Source organism: Schistocerca piceifrons, chromosome 4 (assembly GCF_021461385.2).
Source record: "Schistocerca piceifrons isolate TAMUIC-IGC-003096 chromosome 4, iqSchPice1.1, whole genome shotgun sequence".
Classification (NCBI taxonomy): domain Eukaryota; kingdom Metazoa; phylum Arthropoda; class Insecta; order Orthoptera; family Acrididae; genus Schistocerca; species Schistocerca piceifrons.
Genome location: NC_060141.1, coordinates 726,012,193 through 726,040,013, shown reverse-complemented (window position 1 = coordinate 726,040,013; position 27,821 = coordinate 726,012,193). Strand labels below are relative to the sequence as shown.

Genomic DNA, 27,821 nt, shown 5'->3' with positions numbered 1-27,821 from the left:
ACAATACTTGGTTGTAATAGCCAAGAAAATAGCAAATGTCTTAATGACGCATTTAATGAAATGCAGATGTAAGTATTAAACCCATAAATATTAGAAGTTTAATTCATGTACATGATTTTACTGTTTATTGACTGAGCATCAGTAAAATTAATGAAACTCAAGTTTTTCTAATTACATTTTTGTAATGTGTTTATCTGACGTTTTCCACACCCAGGAGGATTCCTGCTTTTATAGGTCTATGGAATGAATAATTAATCTAATGAAATCAGTCATAAGACTGATGACTGAATAAACTTTGCTCTAGGATTTTTGATAGAGCTGTAACACATTGACATTTTATTGAAAACTTAGTTTAAGAATATTTCGTTCAAACTGCCACTGCGTATTTTACCTAGTTCTTTCAGGGTTTTACATTCATCGTCAGGTGATACGTTTGTTGAAGGTAACTTCACATGTGCCGGACAGTCAATCTACAAAATATGAAGGTCGTGGTAAATAGGGACTTCATTCTAGTTCTTATCTAATTATATTTGCTGCTCTTCCCGCTCGGGTTTTGAAGACTGACTGCTGTGGGAGTTTTCATAAAGGAAACCTGTGTGTTTCACATCCAGTCCAAGTCAACGTCCGATGTTACTAACTAATTTTGTTGACATTTCGAAACTCTGCAGAAGTGAATTTACGAAAATTAACAGTAGCTGGAATAAAACATTGTATTACTGAGGTTCCTGTGTAGACAGAAATGCTGCGAATGGGTTTGTGACGCAACTCCAAGACAGCAACACAACCGGTCTGTTCGCTAATGACAGTATTACCCAAACCATTTATGAACGTTCATTGTTTTAGTAACTTTACTGAAAGCTTCTATAAAGTTAGCTTACGTTAAGTTAAAGCCAGTTATCTTTATTCTGAGACTAGTAGCTTTTTACTCCCTAACACTTTTGAACCTAAATTTTTCATTTTTTTAGAGGCATTTTCGTCTTGCCACGTGAAATAACTAGACTAAGTGAATGTTGTGCTTTAGAGTCTTGCTGAAACCTGTCTTGCATACCGTTTGGAAACCAGTGTGATTAAGAAACACTACATCGTCTAGGCTTGCCATTTCAGAAATACTTAGCGGTCGTGAAAGATTTTAATATTGATTTCTCTATGCGTTATTGCGAGAAGCGTAGGCTGCACCGACGCACGAGTGCTGTACTCACTGCTCATGAAGTTAGACATCTCCTCGAGCTGTGGGATGCGCTCCTCGGTGAAGATGCCGGCCTGCTGCAGCAGCTTGAAGACTCGCCGGTACTCGACGCACGCGTACTTTGGCAGCAGCTCGATGGTGGCGCGGAACACCTGCTTCCACGTGGCCGTCTCCTCGGGCGTGTACTCGATGCGGGGGATCGGGTCTCCGCTGTGGACGAGAACCAGTGTCTCAGACAGTTACACGCGGCAGCAGCGCGGCAAGGCAGAAAAGCTATCTGGGGTGTGGTACTCACTACTTGTAGGCGAAAGCGATGTTGGCTATCATCTTCCTGCGCTCGCGGTACACCTTATCGGCGAAGCCCGGGTGGTTCATGTCCAGCTCTGGCTCGTACTTTGTCATCAGGTGGTTGCAGTTGTCCAGGTCGCTGGCGTGGCGCGGAAACCACGGATCTGTGGAACAAACACACATCCGTTGTCAATACCGTCACGCCGCTTTCAACAAGCCAAGACGATTATATATAAAATGCAAATTTCACAGCAAGCGGCTAAACTTCCTGAAGAGACACAAGTTTTTCTTTGATGTAAAAAACACCAGCCTTTAACCTGCGTCGTTTATGCGCAGTCATTTTTTCCGTGGTGGCTGTTTCGTTTAGAAGTACCATTTTTTGACAAGAAACAGTTAATTTGTGGCATTATTGAAATTGCCTAATTACAACTTTTGTTTCCGTAAGTTAGTGCCTGTAACCAATTTTGGCAGCAGCCGTTCCTTTATATCTAAATACCTTCAGATTTATTTCATTAGTGAATGCTAACAGGAAATTTCCAGGTAACTGAATTAGTTTCTGCGTCACTGAAATGTCTCGCAGCGTTGAGAAACCCGAAAAAAATCTATCAACCGCAGAACTGTATCACGCGACCCAAACGTTTAGCTCTGCATCACTAGACAGGACGGTTCTGAGAAGCATACTCAAACTGTGCAGTCGTCTACGCAGTCATGTACGGTTACAGCCGTGCTAAGTAATAAAATTTTTTGCTGTCTTGTCAGTTGATGCGTACGTAACGAAATTTTACTGGCGCCAAATTTTTGTTTTTAACTAAGACGTATCTCTAACTTGTGATTACAGTACTTTGCCTACGCTGTTTACAATCTCGATCCAGGAGGATGAATTGATTGAAATAAAGGCGTGTTTCAAAGATAAGCTAACACGTGTGTCTGCTTACCCAAGATACTCAAAGTTTTCTAGGTGCCGTAGGTGCCTTTTGGCGCACAGTAAGTTCATCGAAAGTGGTTGCACAGTGGCTAGCGTCGCGACATCAGTTGTGCTTCCTGTATTCGAAACCCGATTACTGTATTTTTTAATATCCTGTACCTACGTTCGTAGAGGGTAAATAGAACGTTTTTTTCAAGTTTGGGGAGTCAAGGGTATTATATTAATTATAAAATTACAAATGTTTCACAATAACTGGCTTATGTTTATTACGTATGTGGTATGATTTGTCAAGGTTTACAGTCTTTAAATCCTTATTCTTACATTTCGTTCTTACGCCAGTTCTTGTATTAACTTTATATTTCATTCTTATGTATATTATTCAGGAAGATTTGCTGTATTGCTGGATGATACCAATCGTTGCTACGTTCTGGACAGAAATTCTCAACACGAAGACACTGCTCGAAGCCAGGTTCATCAGACCACCTTTCTTTTGGATCTCTGGGAAGAAACATCTTTGGTAGCGCCGAAGACTTCACACTGGGCACCAATTTCGCGACAGACCGCGAATAGATGATTATATTTGTGGAAACTGTATGTTGTGACGAAACTGCAGGAATTTCACCGCAAATCATTTCAAAAAATTCTCATTCATTACTTTAATTCATTCAGGGGCAATTAGACAAATAAGAACGTTATTTTAATATTCACCGCAAAATATTTGTGCAATAAAATACGGACCTCGGTAGATAAACGAGAAACTGAAGAAAATTAATCTGATTTCGAACACTGGCCACAAGACTGGGCAACCGCTACGCTAGCCCCCGCACCGCTACTTCGGTTGGCGTGTTTTCTCGCTAGCAGGCACAAATTACCTCGAAAACTGTCGTTTCCGCAAAGAACTGTGGGGTAGCTTATTGGTTCAAATGCCCCTGAGCACTATGAGACTTAACATCTGAGGTCATCAGTCCCCTAGAACTTAGAACTACTTAAACCTAACTAACCTAAGGACATCACACACATCCATGCCCGAAGCAGGATTCGAACCTGCAACGTAGCGGTCGCGTGGTTCCAGACTGAAGCGCCTAGAACCGCTCTGCCACTGCGGTCGGCCGGTAGCTTACATTGATCCTTTCTCCACTGAGCGCAGGTTCTGGGGCATCGGGCTGGGACACTTGTGTTCTCCTTCCGAGCACGGATGTGTGAATATATATGTGTCAGTTGCCGAGCTGTACAGGAGGTGAGTGAAATACCGGGGGCAGACTCACCCTTGATGCTGACGCTGTTGTCTGCCATGAGCGTGACGGCGGAGAGGGCAGCGCTCTGGCGCAGCGAGCGAAGCAGCAGGAGCAGCGCCTGGCGCGTCATCGACACGCGCACCAGCACGTCCAGGCTGCCGCTCTCTTGCCGCGACTCGCGCGTCTCCAGGTGGCACACCTGGCCCTTGAAGTTCTGCCGGGTAAGACACGAGGCGGTCAGTGACACTTGTAAACAGTCTTAAAATTTAGAGACATTTTATTCACTAATTATCTGATTTTACACGACTCTTTAGCAACAGTTTCGGGAAACAATTTTGAAGAAAGCCAGGAAGGTCGTAAACTTTATACAAATGTGGAAAACGTGTAATTTATTCTCGCGAAATTTTAAATTAACGCTACACAGTACTGTCTTACTTGATTGCGAGATGACCGTACCAATATATTAAAATTCTTTGCCCCAAATACAAATCTTTGGCAATAGTAGCAAGCTACACTGTCTAGCAATTAATTCCAGCTAACAAACTGTAGCTGTTTGTACTGTTATGAAAATATTCGTGGTGAGTGACGGGATGCACTTTTCTTTCTGAATGTAACAAATTTCAGAGTGACGCCAATTGAACCCGAGGTTAAAATACCTAGCTGGAACTCGGGAGGACCGAGGTATAACTACGCGTCCTCCAATCACTTGAGCATAGTTCAACAAACTCATGCCCAATCGCTTCGCTGCAGTTTTCTCCAAATGAGGTAGGCCTCACGTTCTGCTGACATTCAGGTCCTCTTCCCAATGTAGTTAGCGTTACAGTCAACGTATCAACGAGACTGATCAACAAGGCAAGGGGCCCGCTGGTTAAACGCGTAACACGTTTGCAAACGAAACTACCAGGTTTTGTGAGAACTAAGCTACGCATATACATGTTGCTGTTAGGAAGCGGTTCACGTACAAACGCAACCTTTACCTGTCTCGAGGAAATGGGTTTACAATCTCTTTACCGTAACACTACGTTCGTCTTGCTGCACAACTACAATGTATCTGGACTCACTATTTTACGCGAGGGATTGAGAAATATCCACCAGTCCGAACGCTGTCAGATATTTTCAAACAGACATTCTAGCCTCTGTCCGACATTCTCTGGTTCCAGTTGTATCTGCTGACAAAGTTCTAGAAATCGTTTCCATCACCTAGCAGGATCTCATGAAACCATGTTGAAGCAGAAAAATTTCTATCTTTATAATCATCGATTAACTGACGTGCAGATGAAGGCAATTGCACGATTGCTTACACGTATAAGTAAGCATTTACTTGGTAATTCTTAGATTTACAACGCACCACTGATTCAGCAATTAACTACAACGAAGACAAATGCAGCTTAGTTATCTGGCTAAGGACCCGAAACAAAACAAAACTCATTTAATGACTGAATATCAATCTTCGTATGCTGCAGACACTTTCTGACCGAAATGAAATGAGTTTACAATGAAACTCCCTGTTATTGTTTTAACGGTAGATAAAGTGCTAAGTAATTAATGGCAGATCACAAGACAGGTGGGCTATGAGAGGGCTAGGGCCGCGACACGTAACTAATGCGAAACGCCTTCAGCCGGGAGTGGAGAAAGGTCACCTGCCAAAGAATCAAAGGTTTTTTCACCACTGTTTTGACTGTTTCGCTCTCCTCTGTCATCGGGCTATTCGAAGAGTTAAGCGCGCTTTGTCATCCTTAAGAACTTAATTATAAGGTCTATTGGCAGATGTTCATGAACCTGAGTTTTATGTAATTTCTGAACCGTTCTCAGATGATTTACGAAAAAATCCACAAGTATTGCATTAGTTTAATCGCTCTGGGACAGACTTACCTCTATGGTCTTGAGGATCCTGGCGAGAGAACCGAGCCCCTCGCGCATGCGCAGCACGAGCGCTGCCTTCTGGATGGCCTGCTCGGCTTCTGCACTCTCGCTGGCCGCGTTGGCGAGCAGCACCTCTTCCTCTGTCATCTCCGCATCTGCACCACACCAGGCAAACGTCACGCTACAGCTCCTCGAGTAAGTGTGGCTACGGTTAGCTCAAACTGAACTACAGCTGTTATTACTCTTCTGCATTTAGGGTTCTCAATACAATCTACATGAATTGAAGAAATAGGTATCTCACAACTGGCTCGTTATGTTTATATTACGTGTTATTTTAGAAACTTCTTAACGTATGACGACAACTTATTTCAAATGACTCTCTCATACACGAGTTCTCTAAATGTCAAGCACTGTGTGGAATTTAATGCACTGAGGATAACTGCTTAAAATTGTTAGATTATGGAGAAAATTCACCTCATCTGTAACGACTGCTCTTGAGCTGGCTCTTTCATCCCAAAACTGATTGTACATTAGAATGTGTAGTACACAAAGTGAATATTAAATTGCATTCTTTCGTGATCCTAATAAGTACGAGAATCTGAAGTATCTGCTTAACAACTTGCAAGAATTAAAAATATGCTACTGTCGTACAAAACTTCTTGAAAGTCTCCTGGCTGTTACGCAGCCTATTAACTCCGTACTGAGAGAAAAGAGGGTCACATCCGGTGAGAGTGGTTTGCCATTGGTGTGCTTCCAGTGAACTGTGACAAGTCATCTCAAGAATACTGATGCAATTTACGTCTTCTATCCGATTCCAGAATACTTAACCCTGTTTTTGTGCAAACGAACCGCACAAGGGTGATTGGCTGTTCAAACGGAGGAGTGAAAAATGAAGGTATCATGTGGGCCTGACATACTATCTGGGGTTGTGCAGCCGCATGGTGCTAGTCTATTTGACTTCGGCGTTTATGAAAATGTATGATTAGGTCAAGAAATACGCAGTCCTCGAGCGAAGAAAATCTGATCCGTCCAGGAATCTAGCACGGGACCGCGCGATGCTAACCATTAGACCACCGCGGAGAAGTTAGATTCTTCATAGGCTGGTAAGAACTTTATGAACCAGATTTGACAAACGTTAACACTTCCCTCGGTAACTTAATTTCTAGTATCCTAACAGGGCACCGGTTCCGCGAATATTTGAGATGCCACATGTACAGAAACGACGTTTGCAATTGCATTGTTTTTCCTATTCTTCCTAAACGTTTTCCGAGACCTTTGTGGTAATTTCTGGCAAATGTCGAGACACACACACACACACACACACACACACACACACACACACACACACACACACACACACACACACTGCCGTACGAGTGTGACGGTACTCTCGCCGTGGGTGACGTGCTGGGAGAAAGCGCGGCGTGACTCCCCCCAGAGGCACGTGCCCACTGCCCGGTCACCACTGTCGCCTTCTGAGGTAGCGTGACTGGCTGCGCGCACCGCCAGTGCGGGAACACGCTTTCTTTCTCCTTCAGTATTCATTTTCGTCACACGATTGCACTGAGGAGACTGGAATACTATAAAGGCTCCAGGTTCCATTGGTCCATTTTACTACCCACGGCAAAGTTTCGTGCGCATTAATGGCGTCACTCAATTTCAATACAAACCTGAATCCCTCTAAGAATAGCCGAGTAAATTAGGCCATACTTCTATTGTATATTAGGAGATGAAACCTATTCTCTAAGCTTGTTTTTTAAACTTCTGCGAAGAAGTACAATAACCATGCTGATTGGGGCGTGTGAAAAGGGCGAACAGTGGCAGATTGAAACTGTGTGCTGGAGCGAGGTTAAGTCGGGACCTTTGTCTTTCGCGGGTAAGTGCTCTACCAAATGAGTTACCCAAGCACGACTCACGACCCGTTCTCACAGCTGTACTTCCACCAGTATCTCGTCTCCTACCTTCCGAACTTCACCCAAGTTCTCCTGCGAGACTTGCAGTCCTGAAAGAAATATTGCGGAGACTTATGTTTCGTAACAGCGCACACTGCACTCTAGAGTGGAAAGTTTCATTCTGGAATTTGGTAATTATCAGAGTCTTACAGATGTGATGTACACTGTACCTGAGCGTGCCATCGACTTTCCTCCTTGACAGCAGCGGGCTGCGTCTTTTCGACCCCCTGACCGCTTTCGTCCGCTTCCCCTCGGCAGCTCCCCACTCCCAACCACTCACCGTGGCCCTCCACCCAACTCCCGCCGCTTTGCCTTAACAGCAGCTCTCTTGTGTTACGACCAAAAAGAAGGTGGCAGCAAGTGAATTTCCACTCCATTTACCCTCTTTCAGAGCTCCAACACTTACGCCCCTTTTACATTTCCTCTTCAGAATTCAGCCACTGAATTTCGTATGTGCTTATTTCTTCCGTACTGTGAAACGTTAAGCATAGCGACAATGGACTGTGGACTCAAAAGTTTACGTACAACGAATCACGCGAGTTTATGTTGCTACTGTTTAACTGCAATGACAAGTTCACTTTGTTTCGAACAAGGCCGGCTAATGAGATATTATAAACCTTACCAACTAGGCGTAGTTATCCATAGCGGTGCCTCTTCAGGCTGTGTTGAGCTTGAGCTGCCACGACAACCGAGTTACGAGGGCTATCCACAAAGTACATTACGTTTTGGAATTAAAAATAAATAAAGTATTGGAATTTTTTTATTATATATAGATGAAAGCCACACTTAAATAATACTTTTCTACATAGTTGCCATTTAAATTAAGGCACTTATCGTAGCGATGGACGAGCTTGGAAATTCCTTCGTCGTAAAATTCGGCCGCCTGCGTCTTCAACCACGTGGTTACCTCTTCTTGAAGCTGTGCGTTGTCATCAAAACGCTGCATAGCCAACCACTTCTTCATTGCTGGGAATAAGTGGAAGTCGCTCGGTGCCAGGTCGGGACTGTACGGTGGATGAGGAAACAACTCCCAATTAGAAGATTCGAGAACTTCACGAGTGGCATTTGCCGTGTGGGCCCGGGCGTTGTGAATCAGCAAGATCTTTGAGCCCAACTTTCCCCTGCGCTTGTTTTGTATTGCTCCTCTGAGGTTGTGCAGAGTTTGGCAGTACCTTTGAGAGTTTATTGTAGTGCCTCTTTCCAAGAAATCCACAAAAATCGTATTTGTACCGGGTTACTGATTAACCACGTGGTTGAAGGCGCAGGTGGCCGAATTTTACGACGAAGGAATTTCCAAGCTCGTCCATCGCTACGATAATTGCCTTAATTTAAATGGCAACTATGTAGGAAAGTAGTATTTAAGTGTGGCTTTCATCTGTACATAATAAAAAAATTTCCAATACTTTATTTTTAATTCCAAAACGTAATTTACTTTGTGGATAGCCCTCGTATTTTCAGGATCGTCCTAGGAAATGAATTAATGGTTTTAGTGGGTGCACTTTTGTCATACTAAACACGCGAAGGATTGCTATGGCAGTAGTAGAAAAATGAAAACGAAGGTATGGTAACATGGCCTAGCAGGAGGGCGTGAAGGCTGTATACTACATTTCTTTTCCACATACTGTGACACTTTCTGCTGGAGCTGGTTCTGCCTAGATAGAAATTCCCCCTCTGTGTAGTGTCTCAGTCTATTTCTCGTAAGTTTGTGGAAGCACTGAGCAATGTCTATGGCTGGGGGCTTTTTTTCAGGAAATTACATTTGCTCCATACTATATGGTAAACAGAGGTCGAGGTATGGCATACCTGACCGGATACGGATAGTGTTTGAAGTAGTTAGCCTCAGGCTCGACATCAACTGGTTCTCAGGAGAGGAGGGACTGACCTGCTTCGCCGCTGGCTGCGTGGCCGTTCTGCACGGGCTGCTCCGGCTGTGTCTCCTGTAGCTGCGGCTCTACGGCGTCGCTGGGCGGCTCGCTAGAGTCTTCGGTCACTTCTGCAGCGCGCGGCGCCAACAACAACACCAGCACATCAGTCATGCCAAGCGCTCATGCGGGATAACATTCTGCAGCTGCCGGACATGTCCTTCTTACTACTGTGTAATGTCCGATCATAGTGTTTCACGGCGCTTGCCATCCATTGACATTACGACCAGCTTCTACTAACAATTACTGTTTGACCTCGTTACGGTTTCGGCACTAATTCACATCCCATTCCGTTAATAAAGCTCTATTCGCGGATGGCCAAGCTTGTTTCGTTCGTACCAGCCTGTTAGAATGAGCGAGTGAAAAACCAATCGGTGGTTTGTGACTGGACACTGAACGTCAGTAGCTGCCGCCGCTTTTTATTTGAAATTATCCACCACATATTGGAAGAGGATACGCGGGAAACCGTTACAGAGATTCAAGTCAGGTATTAAGCCACTTTACTAGCTTTCGGAAGAACTGTTCAGAATCTCGTCTAACACACTGTTTAGGTATTCCCAAATCATTTACAAGGTAAATTCAGCGACGGTTTCCCTAGAAAGAAAACAACCAATTATCTCTTCTGCCTGTTTACTCTGCGGTGGTGTGTCTAATGACCTATGTAAATGACGTGTTACGATTTCCCACCTTCCATATACTTTTGCTACAGAATCTTAATACATCGTCACCCACGTATGTTTTTGAAGTTTTGATTTCAGATTGACCAAAATCGGAAACTTAGGTGTGTCAAAGCGTAATCCAGTTACGTCATCCAGTAATTTAGTTTGTTCTACACAAATGAAGTGCACTGATAGCGTTTCGTATTTTTACTCTGGTCAAAACGACAGCTTACCAATCGTACCAGTTCCGTAATATTAGGTACGCACGGACTTAGCAATCACTAGATTATGCAGAAGTAGTTTATTCAGAACGATGTGTTTTAGAAAGGAAACGGCTACAAGCTACAAGAACTTTCATGTCCGACAGCGCAAAGATTTCGTGATGCAGGAAATTTGCTCGGAAACGATCTTACCTGTTGTGGATACTTCCTCTTGCGATGTGTTCTCGATTTCTTCTGCGGCAGGGACATCTTTCTCCTGAACCTCGTTTACCTCAGCAGAGTCAGTTGGAGCATCTAAACAGGGTGATAACATCCACATGCAAGGGTAAGACGAAAGCGGGCTAATATACAAGAACAAGGCGGATTAAGGACCGTTAAAAAACTACACACTGAAAGCGTAACAGTCTACTAATACCATTTCATGCGTACTATTAAGGTGAAATTTACAACTAGCTGCGGATTCAAATGGAAGTACGTGACGTAACTATTGATGCAAATTTCAATTTTTTGGCACACGGCTGGAAGACTACAGATTTGAGGCTAAGGTTTTCCAGACTAAGCTGCCGACTCACCGTTGTAGATCTGGCGGGCTTCCTCGAGCACGCTCTGCTTGGTCTGCTTCACCACCAGCGTCTCGAAGCGCGCGTCGTCCACGAGAGAGCGGCGCCGGGACGGGTAGCCGTTCTGGAACATGGCGGTGCGCGGTGCTCAGCACACACTGTCCAAACTCTGGTCGCATTGCGGCGGCCGGTGGCGTTCTCCCTGCCGCCGTTACGTAAAGCGGGGCTCCCCTAGCCGCGGCAGCTGCCGAAGCTATCTTATCGATGCTCAAGTCATTAGGAGACGACCGGCCGGCTGGCGGTTCGTCAGTTTTACCACGAGAAGAGGGGGAAAACATCCGGGACTAGGTAAAATTTTACAGACAAGTTTTTTTATTTTACTGTTTTTACGATAAAGAAACCTGGGGGTTGACAAGCAGTAAATACGAGTACGTGGAAAGCACCGAATCGTAGAAAGTGGTTATCACCTACGCAACTTGCATTATTTCTTTGTTAACGCACTTTATGTGCTGACTGCGTATAGTGAACTGCGTCATAGATCTACCTTCAAGAAGTGAAAGTGTGTTCCGTGTATGATAGGTACATTCACAGATACTTACATTACCTGTGTTACATCTACTACTTTAGGTATCTAAAATGTGGTACTTAGAAGATGGGAGAAAATTGCTTTCCAAGTACAAGAATGAATAATGGCACCACACTGAGGAGAGCTAGAGGAAGGCGCTGAGTTTCGTGAAAGCTTCGAGGGTTGGGCTGGGTTGTTTGGGGAAGGAGACCAGACAGCGAGGTCATCGGTCTCATCGGATCAGGGAAGGAAGTCGGCCGTGCCCTTTGAAAGGAACCATCCCGGCATTTGCCTGGAGCGATTTAGGAAAGTCACGGAAAACCTAAATCGGGATGGCCGGACGCAGGATTGAACCGTCGTCCTCCCGAAAGCTTCGACATTCAGCTCTAATAAATTTAGGGGATTATGGTAAACTGAAGTGTGGGAAGCAAGACAGGAGTTTTTACCTTCGTTCTCAATATAGCCGTATGGTATCAACTACGATTTAGCTGTTTTGATCAAAGATGAGGACTTAGCTTCATTCGTATCATCCTCGCGATTCTTTCTGAGGACCATAATCGAGCCGTTGCAAGCTGGGAGCTGCGAGGCCCCCACTAGCGCCGCGCCCCCTGCCGCGGCGTAAACACTGGCAGACCTTGCCCGCAGCGGCTTCCTGCTCCGCAGGTTGGCCACGAGGTCACTGGTCGACAGCTCTCTCCAGCCAACGGCCGCTCGCGGCCAATTTCCATTCGCTTCTGGCCTCCAACTATATGTGGTTCGTTCTCCCGAGAACCATTAGCCGCCGCACGCTGGACATGTAAGCCAAGGTTAGTCGGCGCGGCTAGACTTTCCTGCCGGCCTGCTACTACCACGGCAGGCTTACGCAAACACTGCGAGGAGGTGTGCAGTGTCGCGCCGTTGCACCGCGGTGACGCAACGGCGTCCTGCGGAAAGTCACCGGTGCAGAATGCAGATAAGGATCTGGCGTAGCGGCTGCGAGCACCCCGCGTGTGACAGGCCACGCCCTGCCAACTGGCCGGGCCCCTCCGTAATAACTGGTAACAGTAACGGCGCACGGCCTTGGCTGGCTGGCTGGCTGGCTGGCTGCCGGCCACGCAGCTACAGGCGCAGCGCCGCGCCGCGGGTTGCCCGCCTTACACCTCCAGGCACGTAGCCGCCCGCACATTCCACCAGCCGCACGTTCGATCGTTCACTTCATTGCTATATACTAAAGAATACCACCGAACGTGACCATATTTTCGTTTTTACTTGACCGAATCGTCTCATTAAGGAAAAGAAAACAGTCGGTTCACTTTCTAGCCGTTCACTCAGCCAATATCAATTACTATGTACTTGCAGTTGATTTTTGGACAATTCATCACTAGTAAAATTATAACAAAGTCATGGAAATTCAGCTTCCGTGTTTTAAGCTTATTTGTCCGTCGCTGACGTAGAAAATAGCAAACCTTTCCGTCCCATCTGCACAAGCTGTGCAGTGACTAGAGTACATGTAAAGCTTACTGGGACAGGGTAAATACTAGCTACAATGAGGTCGGTAATTTGATTGTAATGCTGGCATTTTAATTTGATATTCCCCGCAACTCACAAAATTTACAACAAAAAAAAACGTGTATTTCTTTGTCCACCCATACACGCCTGAGAATGGCACATTAACAATTTGCAATTACGCGCCCCCTATTACCGGCATCTACGTTGACAAATACTCGGCACCTCGCAAGGATAACTTCTAGGTCGAGAATATTAGGTAAGTTGTTGGAAGTGGGCAGGTGTTGGTGAAAATCTCGCTTCTGAGCACAGAAAGAGCTGTAACCGCAGAACTCTGCACGGAACACCCGTTGGTGCAGTGCTGCGAAACAGACCGTATATCTCCCGTCGAAGACGATAACCAAGACGCCGTCTACAAGTCCGTACCTCTCGATGGGTGAAAGCGAAGTCCACCTTCTCCACATTTCCCCGTCTCCCACGCGTACGAAAACGCGGCAGAAGAATACTATCATCGCCGAAATCCCGCCAACGGCATTTCCGAGATCTACCCAATGATCGAGTAGGTCATAACGCCCCTAGGCAAACTAAATTCCCGTCTTCGTCACGTGTTGCCCAGCACAGCAAAAGCGCCGTATTATACCGCGTTTCCGGTGACTGGTACCTGCCGCCCACGGCGGCCCGGCGAGCTACGGCCATCTGCAGACTTTATATTCCACAATTCTCAACTTCCGACACTTTTCACCAACGCTTTAAGTTAGTGATTTAATCATGGAGACATGCAGGAAATACTGCTCTAGAGTGCCTCATATTTATTATAATTCAATATGAGTCATGATCTGATGCACTTGCCAGTCCCTTTATTATTAATACAAAAGTTGGTAAGCTAACGTGTAAGTGCTCATGCCCTGGCACCTTACAGTGTGACTATCGTAACGAGACCTTCAGAACGTCTTTGAAGATAATCTACACTCTCAAGCTGTGGGAGATACTTATAGATTAGCACAACTGGAATGTAAGATGCGGTAGGAAGTAGGCAGTCAGTTTAGCAGACATTGCTAAAGGATTATATTAAAAGGACTATTTGTATATAAATTTAAACGTATGTACTCAGTATGAGTTGGTTTTCCGAGTTCACTTCCACACAGCGTGCAGCCTGCAACTGACGTCCCAGACCTGAATCTCGAGTCACGTCCAACTTACGATTGAGTAATTTCCGCTACGGTCAGCGAGGCGGCAATTCTGAGACGAGAGGCTTTTCTGCGGGTGGCGGAATCCAATTTCCTGAGAGGACTGCCCTTTGTCTTGGCAGCTGATGCTCTAACACGCGACCTAACAGGATATCGTGAAGACAAACCCACGTCTTATTTTAATGAACGAAACTGGGACGTGTTTTAAGGAGAAACTTTACGGCCGTCAAACATTAAACTGTGAGATACGTACTTCTTGGCGGTTAATATTTTACGCATTATGCGAAACCGACGCGTTGCGAGGACTAACCTCTCCGTGTCCGCAATAGAATTGTTGAATAGCTAACGGGTCTGTCGTAACAGTTACGAAGTAGTGATACCTTTTTATCAACGGCAAAATAATTTCCAAGGTAACTAAAGGGTATGCATAGGCTGCGGTATCTCACTTCACAGTGAGAGAGCTGTGAGGGAAGTATTCATTTCTTTACGGAAGACCGCATAAGTTTCAATAGTACGTACATTTCATTGTTCTGTCAATTTCAGTACAGCTGTCCGGAAACAAAGTAAGCCCCATTTCCATGGCACGTGATTGGGTCACACTCCTGGGGATACGAGAATTCGATTCGCTTGCCGCCCGTCTTCCTGCGAGCTATCGTTCCCCGTGGGATTTGCGAGAATCCGTCTCGCAGTGAGGGACGATGGAAAAACGTGCTGTGCGTGTCTAAGAAAAATTCTCCAGAGAAATAAGGCGCGGTAGTGAGAGCCAGTGTTTTATCGAGAGAATAATCCTAATTCTTGCATTCATGTAAATCAGCTTTTATTTGTAAATTATGAAGAGTTCTAATACACTTTAGACACTAATACCTGAAATGTTACGACTAAAGTTTTTAAGTAGGGTGATCCAAGAAAACCGTAATTACGTGTGGTTTGGCTAGGTGCTAACTGTAGAACTGACTTTGCACCAATCTGTGTAACACCGCAGGAATGTTCATAGCTGCGCAAAGTCGCTACTTTAAATTCTCGCTTAGTGGCATGTTTAGGACTAAAGCCTAATGTCTCAGTATGACTAATGTCACCATATTGTTACTTCTGTAACAAGTTGTACGTACTGACTTTGCTGTCGATTATTTGAGCTGTTACAGGCATGTATCACGACAGCCATCGGCATTCAGTATTTTAGTATCTATCATCGTCATGTAGTTCGTTGGGTGCATACTTTATTAGCATATTCTTTATTTTAGGGCGCCACTTTATCAGATGCAAATACTACACATCGGTAGACATTTGAACCCTACAGGAAAGAGGAAATCTAAGATTATCACGCTCCTCGTTTCATTTTGTGTATGACATCGGTAATAGTGCCCCGTTGCGATCCGCACTAAGATTTCATCTTAAGGGGCGGAAATAGTTGCCTCGTTCTGTCCCCTTTCGCGCTGACGATGGAGCGCCTTTCGCGCTGACGATGGAGCGCCTTTCGCGCTGCACGAACAGTTATTGGAGAACAATCTGCGGCAAGCGAGTCAGTGGCCATTATAGCGGGGACAGCGACGGGCCCGGAATAGAAAGGCAGCCGAGGGCCCAGTTAGGCAAGTCGAGCGTGACGCGGGCGCCGAGCCGGCCGGGCCGCTTCCGACCTTCTTAAAAGGTTCCGCCGCCGTCGCCGCCGCCGCCGCCGCCGCCTTTGTCGCCACGGAAGCTTCGGACCCAATTACCGTCCGCCTCTGCCGCCAGCAACAGGTTGTCGGGCTCGAGGATCCGCAGGGGGACAGGAATCACGTCTTTTGCAAGTGTTAGCGCGCGTCGAGAACTGTCACATTGCGGGCATTCTTTGTGCCACCTAGTAATCGAGCTACATGTTATCACTCGTAAGATACAATCTTGATACGTTACGTCTAATTTAAGGGCCCATCTTTGGCGTACCCAGGGCATAAATAAGCTCAACACTGTTAAAGCAGTACTGATGGGGGTACAGACTACTCTAACAAATACTGTTGCTACCAAACGTTAAGTCTTCAGGTCCAAAATGAGTGCTCCTTTGTTGACCTAGTATTTATCCTAGAAAGTTTCTCACAGTAATACTGAGTCAGTGCGTGTTACCTAGTAGCAACAACATTATTAATATTCTAGAGCACGGGTATCCAAACTTTTTAGTCCGCGGGCCGCATTGACTCCACGAAATCATAAGGGCCAAGATCTAACTAGTGGGATTAAAGCACCCTAGCACTCCGTGATCACCGTAATGTGAGGCTAAAGGAAAGATGAAATCCCAAAAATCTAAGGTTGTGGGAATAGCTAGCATTGAAACGAACTAAGATTTTATTTAATTACATAATTTTGATTGGTGGACGTAGCTGACCGAAATTCTGGCGTATTTTACTCCGGCGAATTTCACCGACAAAAAAATTATGTCACTGCACATTCTTCACGAGAGCGTCCTGCAAAGTCAACGAAATCTCAAAATCACTGTTAGCAACACTATTACTGCAAGACGTAACAGAGGTTGAGTATGTCAACGCATTATTTCAAGTGGCGCAACAATAAGTTTAGTTATGTAGTCTTCTAGCGAGTAGCAGAGCCAATGTCGCGGTGTATTGGTCGCGATAGGCCTCGAAACAATTGTTGGCAGTATAGGTACCACCTCAAATATTTGGCAGGCCGGATACCGGGGATGTCCGGCCAGATAACGCAGGCCGATTTGCCGGCCCTCGCGGGCCGGTTTCGGCCCGCGGGCCGTAGTTTGGAGACCCCTGTTCTAGAGACTGAATTACATGCTGGAAATTTAGGCAAGATATTCAACTTTATATAACCGTTCCGACTGTACACTGAGCTATGCCATTGGCGATAACTAGTCTCGTCGAAACCGCCTTTACAGATGCGTTCAGTTCCTTCGTCCCCTATGATTAATGCAAAATAAAAAATACCCGCTTGAAAGACCTTTAGAAGCACGTCAGATGACTTAAGGTTCACGTACGCATCTTGTGTGTCCGCAGACTGATAATGCTAAAGGTCAGTCTTTCTCGATGGATTGTCTCAGGAGAAGATGGTATGAAAGTATGTTTCCCCGAGAGTGGCTGCCCGAACAAAGAGACTGCGGGTGCTCCAGTTGGGATGGTCGTTGCCGCACACCTTTGTGCCACCTCCAGCTCTGCACACTTGTCAGCGACCTCGGCAGGCTGGGCCGGGCCCGCCCTCGCCGTGAAATGCCGTTAACCTTGTGGCTTGTGGCCGGCGGCGTATTCACTCGCCCGTCGCCCGTGATCGATACTCAGATGTTCAGGCACGCCTCCACGCGGCAGGAGCCCAGCAACGCATACTTACAGAGCGTCTGCTCCCATCCCGGTCGAGGTTGCTATACCAAAGTTTGCCTTTTCCTAGATGGCTGCACGCCTTTCTGGGACGAGGGAACGACGATTTTTGCTTTTGCGAACGTACACGTTATCTCCGTTACCGAGACGAACGCGTCACCTCTAGAAAAGTTTGGCTTGTGAGTCTTCAGTTGGGTAAGTTCTGTTGTCTCTTCATGTCAAATGCTCAGTGCAGTCAAGAACACTAGTGCTTATTAGTTATGTTGTCTTTATTATCAGCAGTAATTTATCCACGGGGAGGAGTGGGGGGGCAGCAAGAGTAAAGGGAAGCTAATTTGGCACACGAACAATTTTATGGGTGACAAAACCAGATCCAAGATTGTTAGTCAAAGTATATAAAAATTCTGCTATGAATTAAACAGTGCTCCAGCTTCCAGGGCGGGGGGGTGGGGGGAAATGCCTTCATTCCTCCCACACAGGCGCCTCTGTCCGTCTGCAACAAAGTATTAGCGTTATCTGTGCGTCAGTTTATTAGCGACTGATTTTGTTGTCTATTTCTCCCTTAGGGCAGTCGTATTATGAGTAAAAAAACACTACTGAAAAAATGGCTCAAATGGCTGAGCACTATGGGACTCAACTTCTGAGGTCATCAGTCCCCTAGAACGTGGAACTACTAAAACCCAACTAACCTAAGGACATCACACACATCCATGCCCGAGGCAGGATTCGAACCTGCGACTGTAGCGGTCGCGCGGTTCCAGACTAGCGCCTAGAATCACTGCCACTTCACTACTGAAGCGTCAACGTTTCTGTTGTAGTGAAGGTTATTTTCAACCAGTACAGCATATTATGCTCTGGCGTTTTTGGTAGTAGACCAGTTTTTACCTAGAAAGCCATCTTTGGATCCCGTCTGCATTTGTAGATATCACGCATGCTAACTGGTCTGGCACGTTAGTGTGGTGGTGCGGATTTGGTGGGGGTGGGGGAGGAGTGAGAATGGCGAAAGAGTTAAAGATAGTAATTCCGGTTCACTTCATTTTTCAGCTTCCAGCATGTTGGGTTAATAACAGTACAGATTTTGTTAACGACGGATGTAGAGAAGGTAGTAAAATTCAGCTTTATGCAATTGAATATATGCTGGTTATCTTAACCCGTTTCCAAATCATCCGAATAGAATGATGTATTACGTACTAGTATGCAAACCATGTTAAGATTTTATATTTGTACGTAAACGACTTTGATATAAGGGTATGTACACAAATTTACAATATGAGCATTGTTTGCATGCTGTTTCGGAATACGTCTTTCTGCCTGGATGATTAGGGAGCTTGTCCAGGCAAGTTGTCAGATAAACTGAGTCTTCCAACTTTGGCTGTTTCCTGGATCAAACTTCATTTGTATCTCCCGTGCAGTATGCTGTTACCTCACACAGATGCCGACGACATGTATGTAGGCCGCGGTTACTGCACGAGGCGTGGACGCCGACTTACACGGGGACAGGCCGTGTCCTCGCGGCTGCCACTGCCAACCACAGCTGCGTCCGTGCCCTTCCTGCGCTACGTCTCTTATTAACCTCCCTGGTGGGATGTCAGGGACCGCATTAGCAAGCTGCAGTCGGCCTTTGTCACACGGTGAAAGACATGCCAAGCAGTCGCAGCGCACACCTGCTGAGGGATACAGTATAAACAACGCAAAAGAGGTTGATCTCAGACTTTAGTCTCAACCATTGCATTATGCATTTCACATCCACGGTATTTCTGGATTTCTTGCAGCCTAAGTAAAAACCATCTTGGCATATCTAGTACCTTCGTACGTTCGAGTATGTTATCCCAGCGTATCTTCGCAGCCTCAGCCGGAAGTAGATTCAGCAAGTTGCCTGGAAAGTGCCGCCCCTGTGAGATGCAGTTAGTATAGTGAGTTTTTGAGATACCCGTAGCTGACATTTTACCACGGACTAGCTCACTTAACGAGCATACTAACTGTCAGGACCTTCCTCTATGCTGGTCGTGTCGGCACCATTCTCTGCCTAGACGCCTACGAAGAGATCTTATCCCTCCGCCGCAGACGGAGCGCGTCATGCAGTATCCGTAGCGCACCCGAGTATTTACCCGGAGGCAGCCGTTGGTGCAACCAGCCGAGCCTGCCTGCTGATTATATAAGCACAGCGACTTACGACAGGCGAACCTGCCGGGAAGGGACGGGCCTTGCCTTGGCGCTTACGTGACGTGGCGTGACGCCGCTACTCTCACCGGACGCCGACCTTGCCGTCAGTCTTGGCGGAGACCCCAAATTTCGGACGATTTCGCACTTTAAGCAAGAACGACGCATTTGTCACGCCGAGTGCATATTTAGTGTAAGTGGTCACGTTCGTAGTGTGAAGGAACACTAAACACTACCGATATGAGCGACCATCCCACGATTACGACGAATCAATACTTCTAAACAGTGCAGGCAAGACCTAGTAGGATGATATAACGAACCTGTTAAACAGCAAGGAGTACGGCTCGAATGGCTCTGAGCACTATGGGACTTAAATGTTGTCATCAGTCCCCTAGAACTTAGAACTACTTAAACCTAACTAACCTAAGGACATCACACACACCCATGCCCGAGGCAGGATTCGGGCCTGCGACCCTAGCGGTCGCGCTATTCCAGACTGAAGCGCTTAGAACCGCTCTGCCACACTGGCCGGCCAGCAAGGAGTACCATTACGTAACTACTTTCTTAGTGAAGCGAACTAACTTTGCTGCCTCAATGTAATTCTTTACATCAGATGCTGCTTGCAGGCCACCATGGTTCAAGGAACTGGTTTCTATGAAAGGAGGGTTCTTAACATGCCGCCAAAGGGCGTCAAGTGTGGAGAACTATGTCGCCAGACAGGAAGTGAACCACCAGCAGAATTTTATGCAAATTTTACAGTACCTAGATTCGAACCATTTATTTCTGGAATTCAAATATTTGCCATTCTAGGATATGCTTTTACGCGTTTCCGAAGTTGACCTCTTAACTTTTTTAAATGTTTAGAATCTTAGTTTACCGGAATGACTTATAAAAATATAATTTTTGGAAGCTATGGAGGGACAAGTGTTTACACAGCAAAGAAATTTATTAACATAATACCAGTATGAGAGTTACAGGACGAAGCTGACACACGTATCTGATTGTCGTTTAAAGAACTGTTCGTTTCATTTACGCGAATTAGATTGTAGTACGACAAGCAACACTGAATTCTCCTAGTCAAAGTTTGCAGTACCATCCAATCGAGACTTAACCAAACATCCCTATTCCATGACAAGCGATGAGAGAACAACGGTTAATGGAGAAGCCTATGTTTACTAAAGATTTAACATAAAAATTCTGTGGAAAGCCACTCTAGATGATCACATACTCAACCTACTCAAGAGGTTTTTACCACTGCGTCAGCTACGTTTAAGGGAGAGTGACAGTTTTGCTGCAGTTTAAAGTTTTGTAATTGCCCTATTACGACATGTTAATTTTCCGAACGAGTCCCTTCTTTAGCTGGTGCTGTGCAGGAGTTTGTCGCAGGTCGTTTGGCTGGCTACGTTCTCCAGGGACGCAAGCTACGCAGATTGCGTCAAGAGCAGTGGCTGCGACGCGTAGAGGACATTCTTTGTTTCTCGCAATAACTGGTTCCCCACGAACCGGGAACTGTTGCTACCAGACCTCGCACGAGGAAGCTGCCCCAAGGTTTCGCCGTCCTCGCGCTGGACACGCGAGCCTCTGGCCTGGCCGCTTCTGCCGACACCTGTTACGGGTGCACTACATCTGAAGCTGCCTGTTCCTTTTCCGTGAGGGAATTTCACCGTTTGTTTTGTACAAATATTTAGAAGACTTCTTCCACTAAACCATATACCGTCCGATGTTCACACCATGGTCTGCGATACACAGAAACGATGTCCCAAGGAGCAATATTTCCCCGCTGTTGCTACGCTTCGTCCACGAAGCACGAATGAAGAGCAAGAATTAACGATAACCAAACTGCTCAGAAATAAGCGTTTTATCCCCTTTTAGACACTCCTTTTTCCCTCTACAGCACTAGTGAAAATTTCCCGTTCACTTTCCTCTGTCTCGCATGGCTAGGCTTTTATTCCACTTAGCGCGGCTTTCACTGCGTTTGTGGACAACATTTAAAATTTTTCCACTGTTGTACGCCTTTTATCAGTTATCTTGCAATTACCTACCACAAGCTACGCTACTTAATATGCCAACCATCCTATCCTGTTATCCAATTTCTTTCAGGTGACAATGGGGTCCTTCACAATTTAAATGTTCTACTGGCGTTGTTTCACCGCAATTGGCGACTCTCAGAGTGTCATTAACTTACTTAATTATTACAGGTGCCTGTGTTCGACTGAACGGAAGAACTAATTATACCATGTTCGGGAAATAAACTAGAAGTATTCACAGTACGTAACAGGAGTTACGTATTCAGTTTTACTTTACATGAAAAGGTTTTTGCCGTCGTGTGGCTAATACTGTTGATATGACTTGTTTGGCTAATGTATGCCTGATTAAAGTTTTTCTGCAGTGAAGACTTCTGTTTTGGAGAAGCTAACAGGTATTTGAAACAAATGGCATTTTTCATTAAATATGTCCGTTTAAAATAATAATTAGCAGGGCGAGTTAAGGTTCCAGAGAAATCGCGCAGCATCCTTTACACCAATTTCATTTTGAACTGTTCCTCATCCCCAAGGAAAACAAACTTTCATAGATGTCAGTGAAAACTTATCACTCTGAACTGCTTCATTAAGGAGTTTTTCGATTTGTTGCGAGCACTTGACGCTCTAAAGGCAAAGGTCCCTCATTCAAATGTCGGTCCGGTACACTACATTAATATCTCAGGAAGTTTCCCGTTTTACTATGTTGCCGGTTTATCTACTGTATTCGTTAGCCAGGATGTACCAGTCGCCCTCGTTTCGTTTTACATTTTTCTTCACTACTTTACCTCTGTTCTTACAGACAATACTTCGCTAATGTAACTGTTACCTATCATTTATTTCGTGTTTGTTCCAGAGGTTATTCATTGCAGTTTACTGATTAGTGGTTTGGTATTTTGAACGATTATCTGTTATTCATGACTTACGCCTCTAAGAAACGGAAACTTTCATTAGCTTCAGTTTAATATTGCGCACAATGGAATTATTAGAATGCTGCGAGCTGGTTTTGTAGGCTAAACTTGTCTGGAGGCGATGTGACAACTCGACGACAAACTAGCAGACAGTTTGTAACGGAGCTGCGGCATGCAGAGGCTAAGCCGGCTGCTCGGGAGTGGCTGGCGCCCAAAGTAAACACAGCGGGACTGCGTCTCGCCGAGGTGTTGCGCGGGAGGAAGCCCGATCGGCTAACACAGCGGCGCCCTGCCCGAGAAAGGCAGAGGGCTGCTTACCGTCAGTCGTCGTCACATCAGTACAGGAACCACGTAAGTGGTAAATTTGCCTCAAGCGAATTTGGCGAAAACTTAAAGTGGAATGGCCACGCGAAGAATTTGATGACCTTCCGTCCACTATTCCCTTCAGCGGGACAGTTTATCCAAGTAATATGCTGCGGGAGGAGAGGCGTGGGGTTTGGAAATAAAAGATCTGAACTACTGGAATTTTAAGTTTCTTTTCTTTATGGCAGAGAGAGAGAAGCTCCGTGTCAGACCATAAATCAAGGTACCAGGTTCAGTCCCCAGTTGCTCCTAGCACATCGCTTAGGAAATAGTTCGTATTAAAAACAGTGCTTTACAGTGACTTCACGTTAAACCGTAGCTCCCCTTGTTCCTGTTAGATGGCCTGAAGAAGCCAAGGGCACACCACCTCCGATAGGACCAGCTCTGGTCTTTAGAACAGGTCTGCTGTTTTTCATTTTACGAAAGTCTCCAGTACAATTGTAAACCTGGATAATTTTAGCTTCCTTATAGAAATGTAGTACAGTTAGTAATTATACAACGAAAATAGGTTTTCCCTAAATTTTATTTACAGAAAACAAATTACAGTTTTTGCACCTCTGATTCTATGCGAGGCTAGAGAAATTAAAGGAATCTTAATATCCTTTCATCAAAGAATATTCCATGAAGTGTGAACAATTTTTTCGCAGTAGTGCCGTTAATGTTATTAAACAACTGAAATATCGAAATTTTTCGGTAGAAAAGTGTATATGCAGTCATGAGCGAAAAAAAATTACGTTATTTAAAAACTAATCTGACAGTAAATGTAAGTAAAACTTACGAGTTGGCATGAATGTTTTAGTAATTCTGAATGTGTGAATCTTAACGAGATATTTCCTCTTCAGCTGTGCCAAAGTTTAAGACAGTACACAATGACTAGATACACAAATCTTTATGATATAGCTTTTGAAGATGACATGAATGTTTCTGTTAAGTGCACAGATAAGCCAAAAGTTTAGAACAAAAGATAAATCTATTAAAAGTAAACGCCACAATTATTAACTAAAACTAAATTTCATTTGTCGCAAACAATTTTCCCGAGCTTCTTGGTATGGAAGAGTATGTAGACAAAAAATATGTCAGCTCCGATTCATCACTACAATCTTTCGCAATTATTCTTGCAATCAGAGTGACATTTTAATACAATTCTGCGAAATTCTGTTTTGAATTTTATGAGAGAAAGGTCATAAGAAAGTTAAACATGGAGAGTGAGCAGACCGTGTGTTCGTGTTCATTTGAGAGCATCCGCGTTTTTACAGAAACAGTTCTCTGGGTTGCAATACCTGGTATGGGTACGGAAGTGCCCGGTAACAAGTTGTGCAGCTGCCTTGCTTCCCAGTTTACCGCGTTCACTCCGCGTACATTTCATTGCGACAGAAGCTAATACGGTACAGTGTAAACATCATAAGGGAACTGTAACTACATGCTGCTAGCGGGCCGTTGTTTCTCAGGCAGGTAAGTAAACAGCCACTGTTCCTACAAAATTGGATTGCGTTATCTTATTTGACTACGGTTCCATCACACAGAACGGGTATACTGTTTTGTAGTGCCATTTATGGGCTCCAAGCAAACAAGGCTTTACGCTGCCCTAAATGTAAAAACTACTGAGAGGGATTTTTTTATATCAGGAGTTAGTTTTGGTGGATTTAAATTTTGTGCCAATTGGAAAATCAAAACCGAAAATCGGCCGCCGTTGCCAACATCGGAGTAACGGCAGAAACTTGTTTTAGTATTAATGAAATACCGACTTTTAACCATTTAAAATTTTAACGCAGGCAACATATCACCAGTGCCTACAGTGAAATATTTAACGGTTTCGGTTTTTGATTTAGTATGCGTCTTTACCAGCTCTAGAGTTAGTACTTTATCTTTGAAGGTAACCCTCCACCCTCCCTCATGGCAAACGAAAGGTTCTAATTTTAGTAACAGATTCGCACATTGAACGAGATTGTATTTCAAAGTTAAAGTCATAACTGATGGTTACAATGCCCGTGGTTACAAAGTGTCACAGTTTCTTTCAGACATGCAAGCAGGTCTGAAAGAACAGATACTGTTCTAACAATTACAACTGTGGGAGATATTACGAAATACATACACATTCTGCAACTATGAACTTACGTTAACTGTTTGTGATACAGGAAAGTTTGTGGCGAACCAGCAAAAATTTTCCATGTGACGCAAAGAGCTAATGTAAATGTATAGTCGCAGAATGCGATTCTAGTTCGGAATATTGAAGGCATAAGAGTTAGTATGAGATAACTGCATTTCCCGAACGAATACTAGCGTTAGGCTTTAACTGCCAGTTCTTTCAACTTGGACGCGACAGGAAACTCACCTCGATGCTGTAGGATTTCTTGATGGCGAACATCTCGCGGTTCTTCTGGGCAGCAGCTACGGCCATCATGTCTGAGGGTTGTCGCGTCTTGGGGCTGGAGGGTCTCGGGGAGAAGCTGTGGCTCAGTACGCCGAACGCTGCGAACTCCAGGCTGGCAGGCGAGTGGTGACTGTCGCCGAACGGACAGAGACAGAGGGAGCTAGAGCTGAGGTGTTGCCGCTCGGCGGATTCTGCACGACCACTGACTCCGCTAGTCGTACACTTCACCACTCGGCCGCAGCTCGTCAGACACCCTCGGCGCTGGCGCGGGCCCTTAAATACAGCGCTGCCCCCACTCCGCGCGCAGCCCCCGAGCGCCCCCTAGCCTTCGCGCGCGCCGCCCGCCTGCAATTATTACGAAATTTCTCGCCCCAAACGTATCGGGAGCGGCGGCGTGGGCTGTGACGGCCGCGAAGCGCCGCGCTGCCCCTTCCTTCCCACCGTGGCGAAGGGGGCCCTTTTTCCCGCCGGCAGCGCGGCCGCCCTCCTATTGGTCAGTGTGACAGGGGTTCCCCTCCTTCGCGGCCTGCGATTGGCGGTGGCTGACCTTAGCGGCAGAGGCTGTTGCGCGACTGCGTGAATGAATGCGGGGACGTCTGCGCGGATCGGGGGCGGCGGTGGACACGAGCGCCCTGCCCGACGCGCTGTGGGAAAACTACTTTGAATCACCGCGACGAAAATCCTCGCGCCGCCCTCTGTGGCCTCCCCCGCTGTCGCAGCCTGCACTGCCGGTTGCAGGAAAATGAGGTTGAGACGAGCGCGCTGACGTCACGGCCGCTCTCACCGGCCGCGGCCGCCGCGGTGGCCAGTGCGCCCACCGCTGCCGCCGCCGCCGCCGCCGCTGCAGCATCCGCGTCTCCACGTAAACATTCCGCAGCGTCGCGCGGAGCTCAGCGCGCGTCCAGATCGCGTGTGCCAGCGTTGTTCCACTATCTTCCGAACGGATACGTAGATTTTGTTTCCTTCCTGTGACTGAGTTTCTTAGTGTCGGTACTGTGGTGACTTGAATTCGTGTGCGCCGTGCAGGATTGCAAAAACGCACTTGTAGGCTTCTTTCGTGTAGACCGTTTGCCTCAGTAAAGTTTTTTCCATTTATGGATGTGTGGGACACTGTGACTGTGATGACTAAAGGGTTTGAGAATGAGTGCAATCACTCGCCTTTTGTCCTTTTAACACTACAGGCCGAGCGGTTCTAGGCGCTTCAGTCTGGAACCGCGCGACCGCTACGGTCGCAGCTTCGAACCCTGCCTCGGGCATGGATGTGTGTGATGTCCTTAGGTTAGTTAGGTTTAAGTAGTTCTAAGTTCTAGGGGACTGATGACCTCAGATGTTAAGTCCCATAGTGCTCACAGCCATTTTGAACACTACAGGTATCAAGTCGCCTAGCGACTCGTCATCAGATGGTACACAGCTCTTAGTGACTGTTTATAACATTGTGGAGGAGGTTGCGGAGGCGTTGTGTAATGTTATTTGAATCCTGGGGCAGAAACAACTTCGTAAAACGTAGTTTGTTAGTTACATGTTTCATAAATAATTTGTGCGATTTTTTTTTATCAAAATGATGTGGGACGAGTCAGTTTACAAGATACGTATACATGATTAGTGTTATCATTAATGCTTTTTTAGTCCTATATGTGCTGCTACACTTGATATTAAGTGTTTTTTGTTCAGGCTATCAATTTTGAAATGGAAATTCATCCGTGGAATAGGAGCTGTCTAGGAGAAATGATTTTAGGTTAATTTAAAACTTGCATTGCTACCTGTCAGATATTTTATGTTATTGGATAGATCAAAAATTATTTGTTGCTGCATACTGAACTCCTTTATGAGCCACTGACAACTTTAGTAATGGGTAGCAATGATTATTTTTGTCTAGTGGTGTTGGTATGGACATCACTGTTCTGGTTGAATTGTGATTTTCGAGTTATGTTAGTTACACACCACGGCACAAACTTTGCAGAGGTAAAACAGCTTCCAAGTGCTTCATATGATGTCCTGTAAAGGTAAAATGAAAATTCTACCACTACAAAAGGCGACTGGTTGCAGTCATTTCTGAAAATGTTTGTATCAGTGTCTTTGCAAGTTGTCTGAGTGTCTTTACAATTTTGGCACTGTCGAAATGTCGACCCCTTGCAAGTCATAATGAGCGTTTAATATTCAGCGGCGAGAGGAGAATATGAGTGTTTCACTGGGAATAGTGCGTGAACAGCGGGAAAATAAATCCGTTGTGGAAATGGCTTGTGACGACCGCTATTGCAAAACTCGTAGAATATTTTTTCCGCCGGCTGTAGTGCCGTCCGGTTCTAGGTGCTTCATTCTGGAACCGCGCGACCGCTACGGTCGCAAGTTCGAACCCTGACTCGGGCATGGATGTGTGTCATGTCCTTAGGTTAGTTAGGTTTAAGTAGTTCTAAGTTCTAGGAGACTGATGACCTCAGATGTTAAGTCCTATAGTGCTCAGAGCCATTTGAACCAATATTTTTTCCCTTTGGACTAGTAACCTAATGTGACGAATATAGACGAGAATTTCTGTTAGTGTTGATGCAAGGGAGTCGTAAAGCTAACGTAACTGATGGACTTGACTGATAGTCTCCAGTTATACGTGATCTCGACATTCGACTGAAATATTTTGCCTGTCTTCTTCC

The 27,821-nt window shown here is 45.5% G+C and overlaps 1 protein-coding gene across 1 annotated transcript in view; it reads right to left on the bottom strand.

Annotated features, from left to right (window-relative positions):
• LOC124794960 (tyrosine 3-monooxygenase) overlaps positions 1-25,440 on the bottom strand; it is a 40,526-nt gene extending 15,086 nt beyond the window's left edge. Inside the window, exons 1-8 of the mRNA XM_047258679.1 lie at positions 25,138-25,440; positions 10,824-10,935; positions 10,444-10,545; positions 9,332-9,442; positions 5,507-5,652; positions 3,665-3,848; positions 1,482-1,638; positions 1,200-1,396 (exon numbers count right to left, since the gene is read on the bottom strand). Of these exons, the coding sequence (XP_047114635.1) occupies positions 1,200-1,396; positions 1,482-1,638; positions 3,665-3,848; positions 5,507-5,652; positions 9,332-9,442; positions 10,444-10,545; positions 10,824-10,935; positions 25,138-25,206 (1,078 nt within the window). The 5' untranslated portion in view covers positions 25,207-25,440. The remainder of the gene's footprint in view (positions 1-1,199; positions 1,397-1,481; positions 1,639-3,664; positions 3,849-5,506; positions 5,653-9,331; positions 9,443-10,443; positions 10,546-10,823; positions 10,936-25,137) is intronic.
• Positions 25,441-27,821: the final 2,381 nt, after the last annotated feature.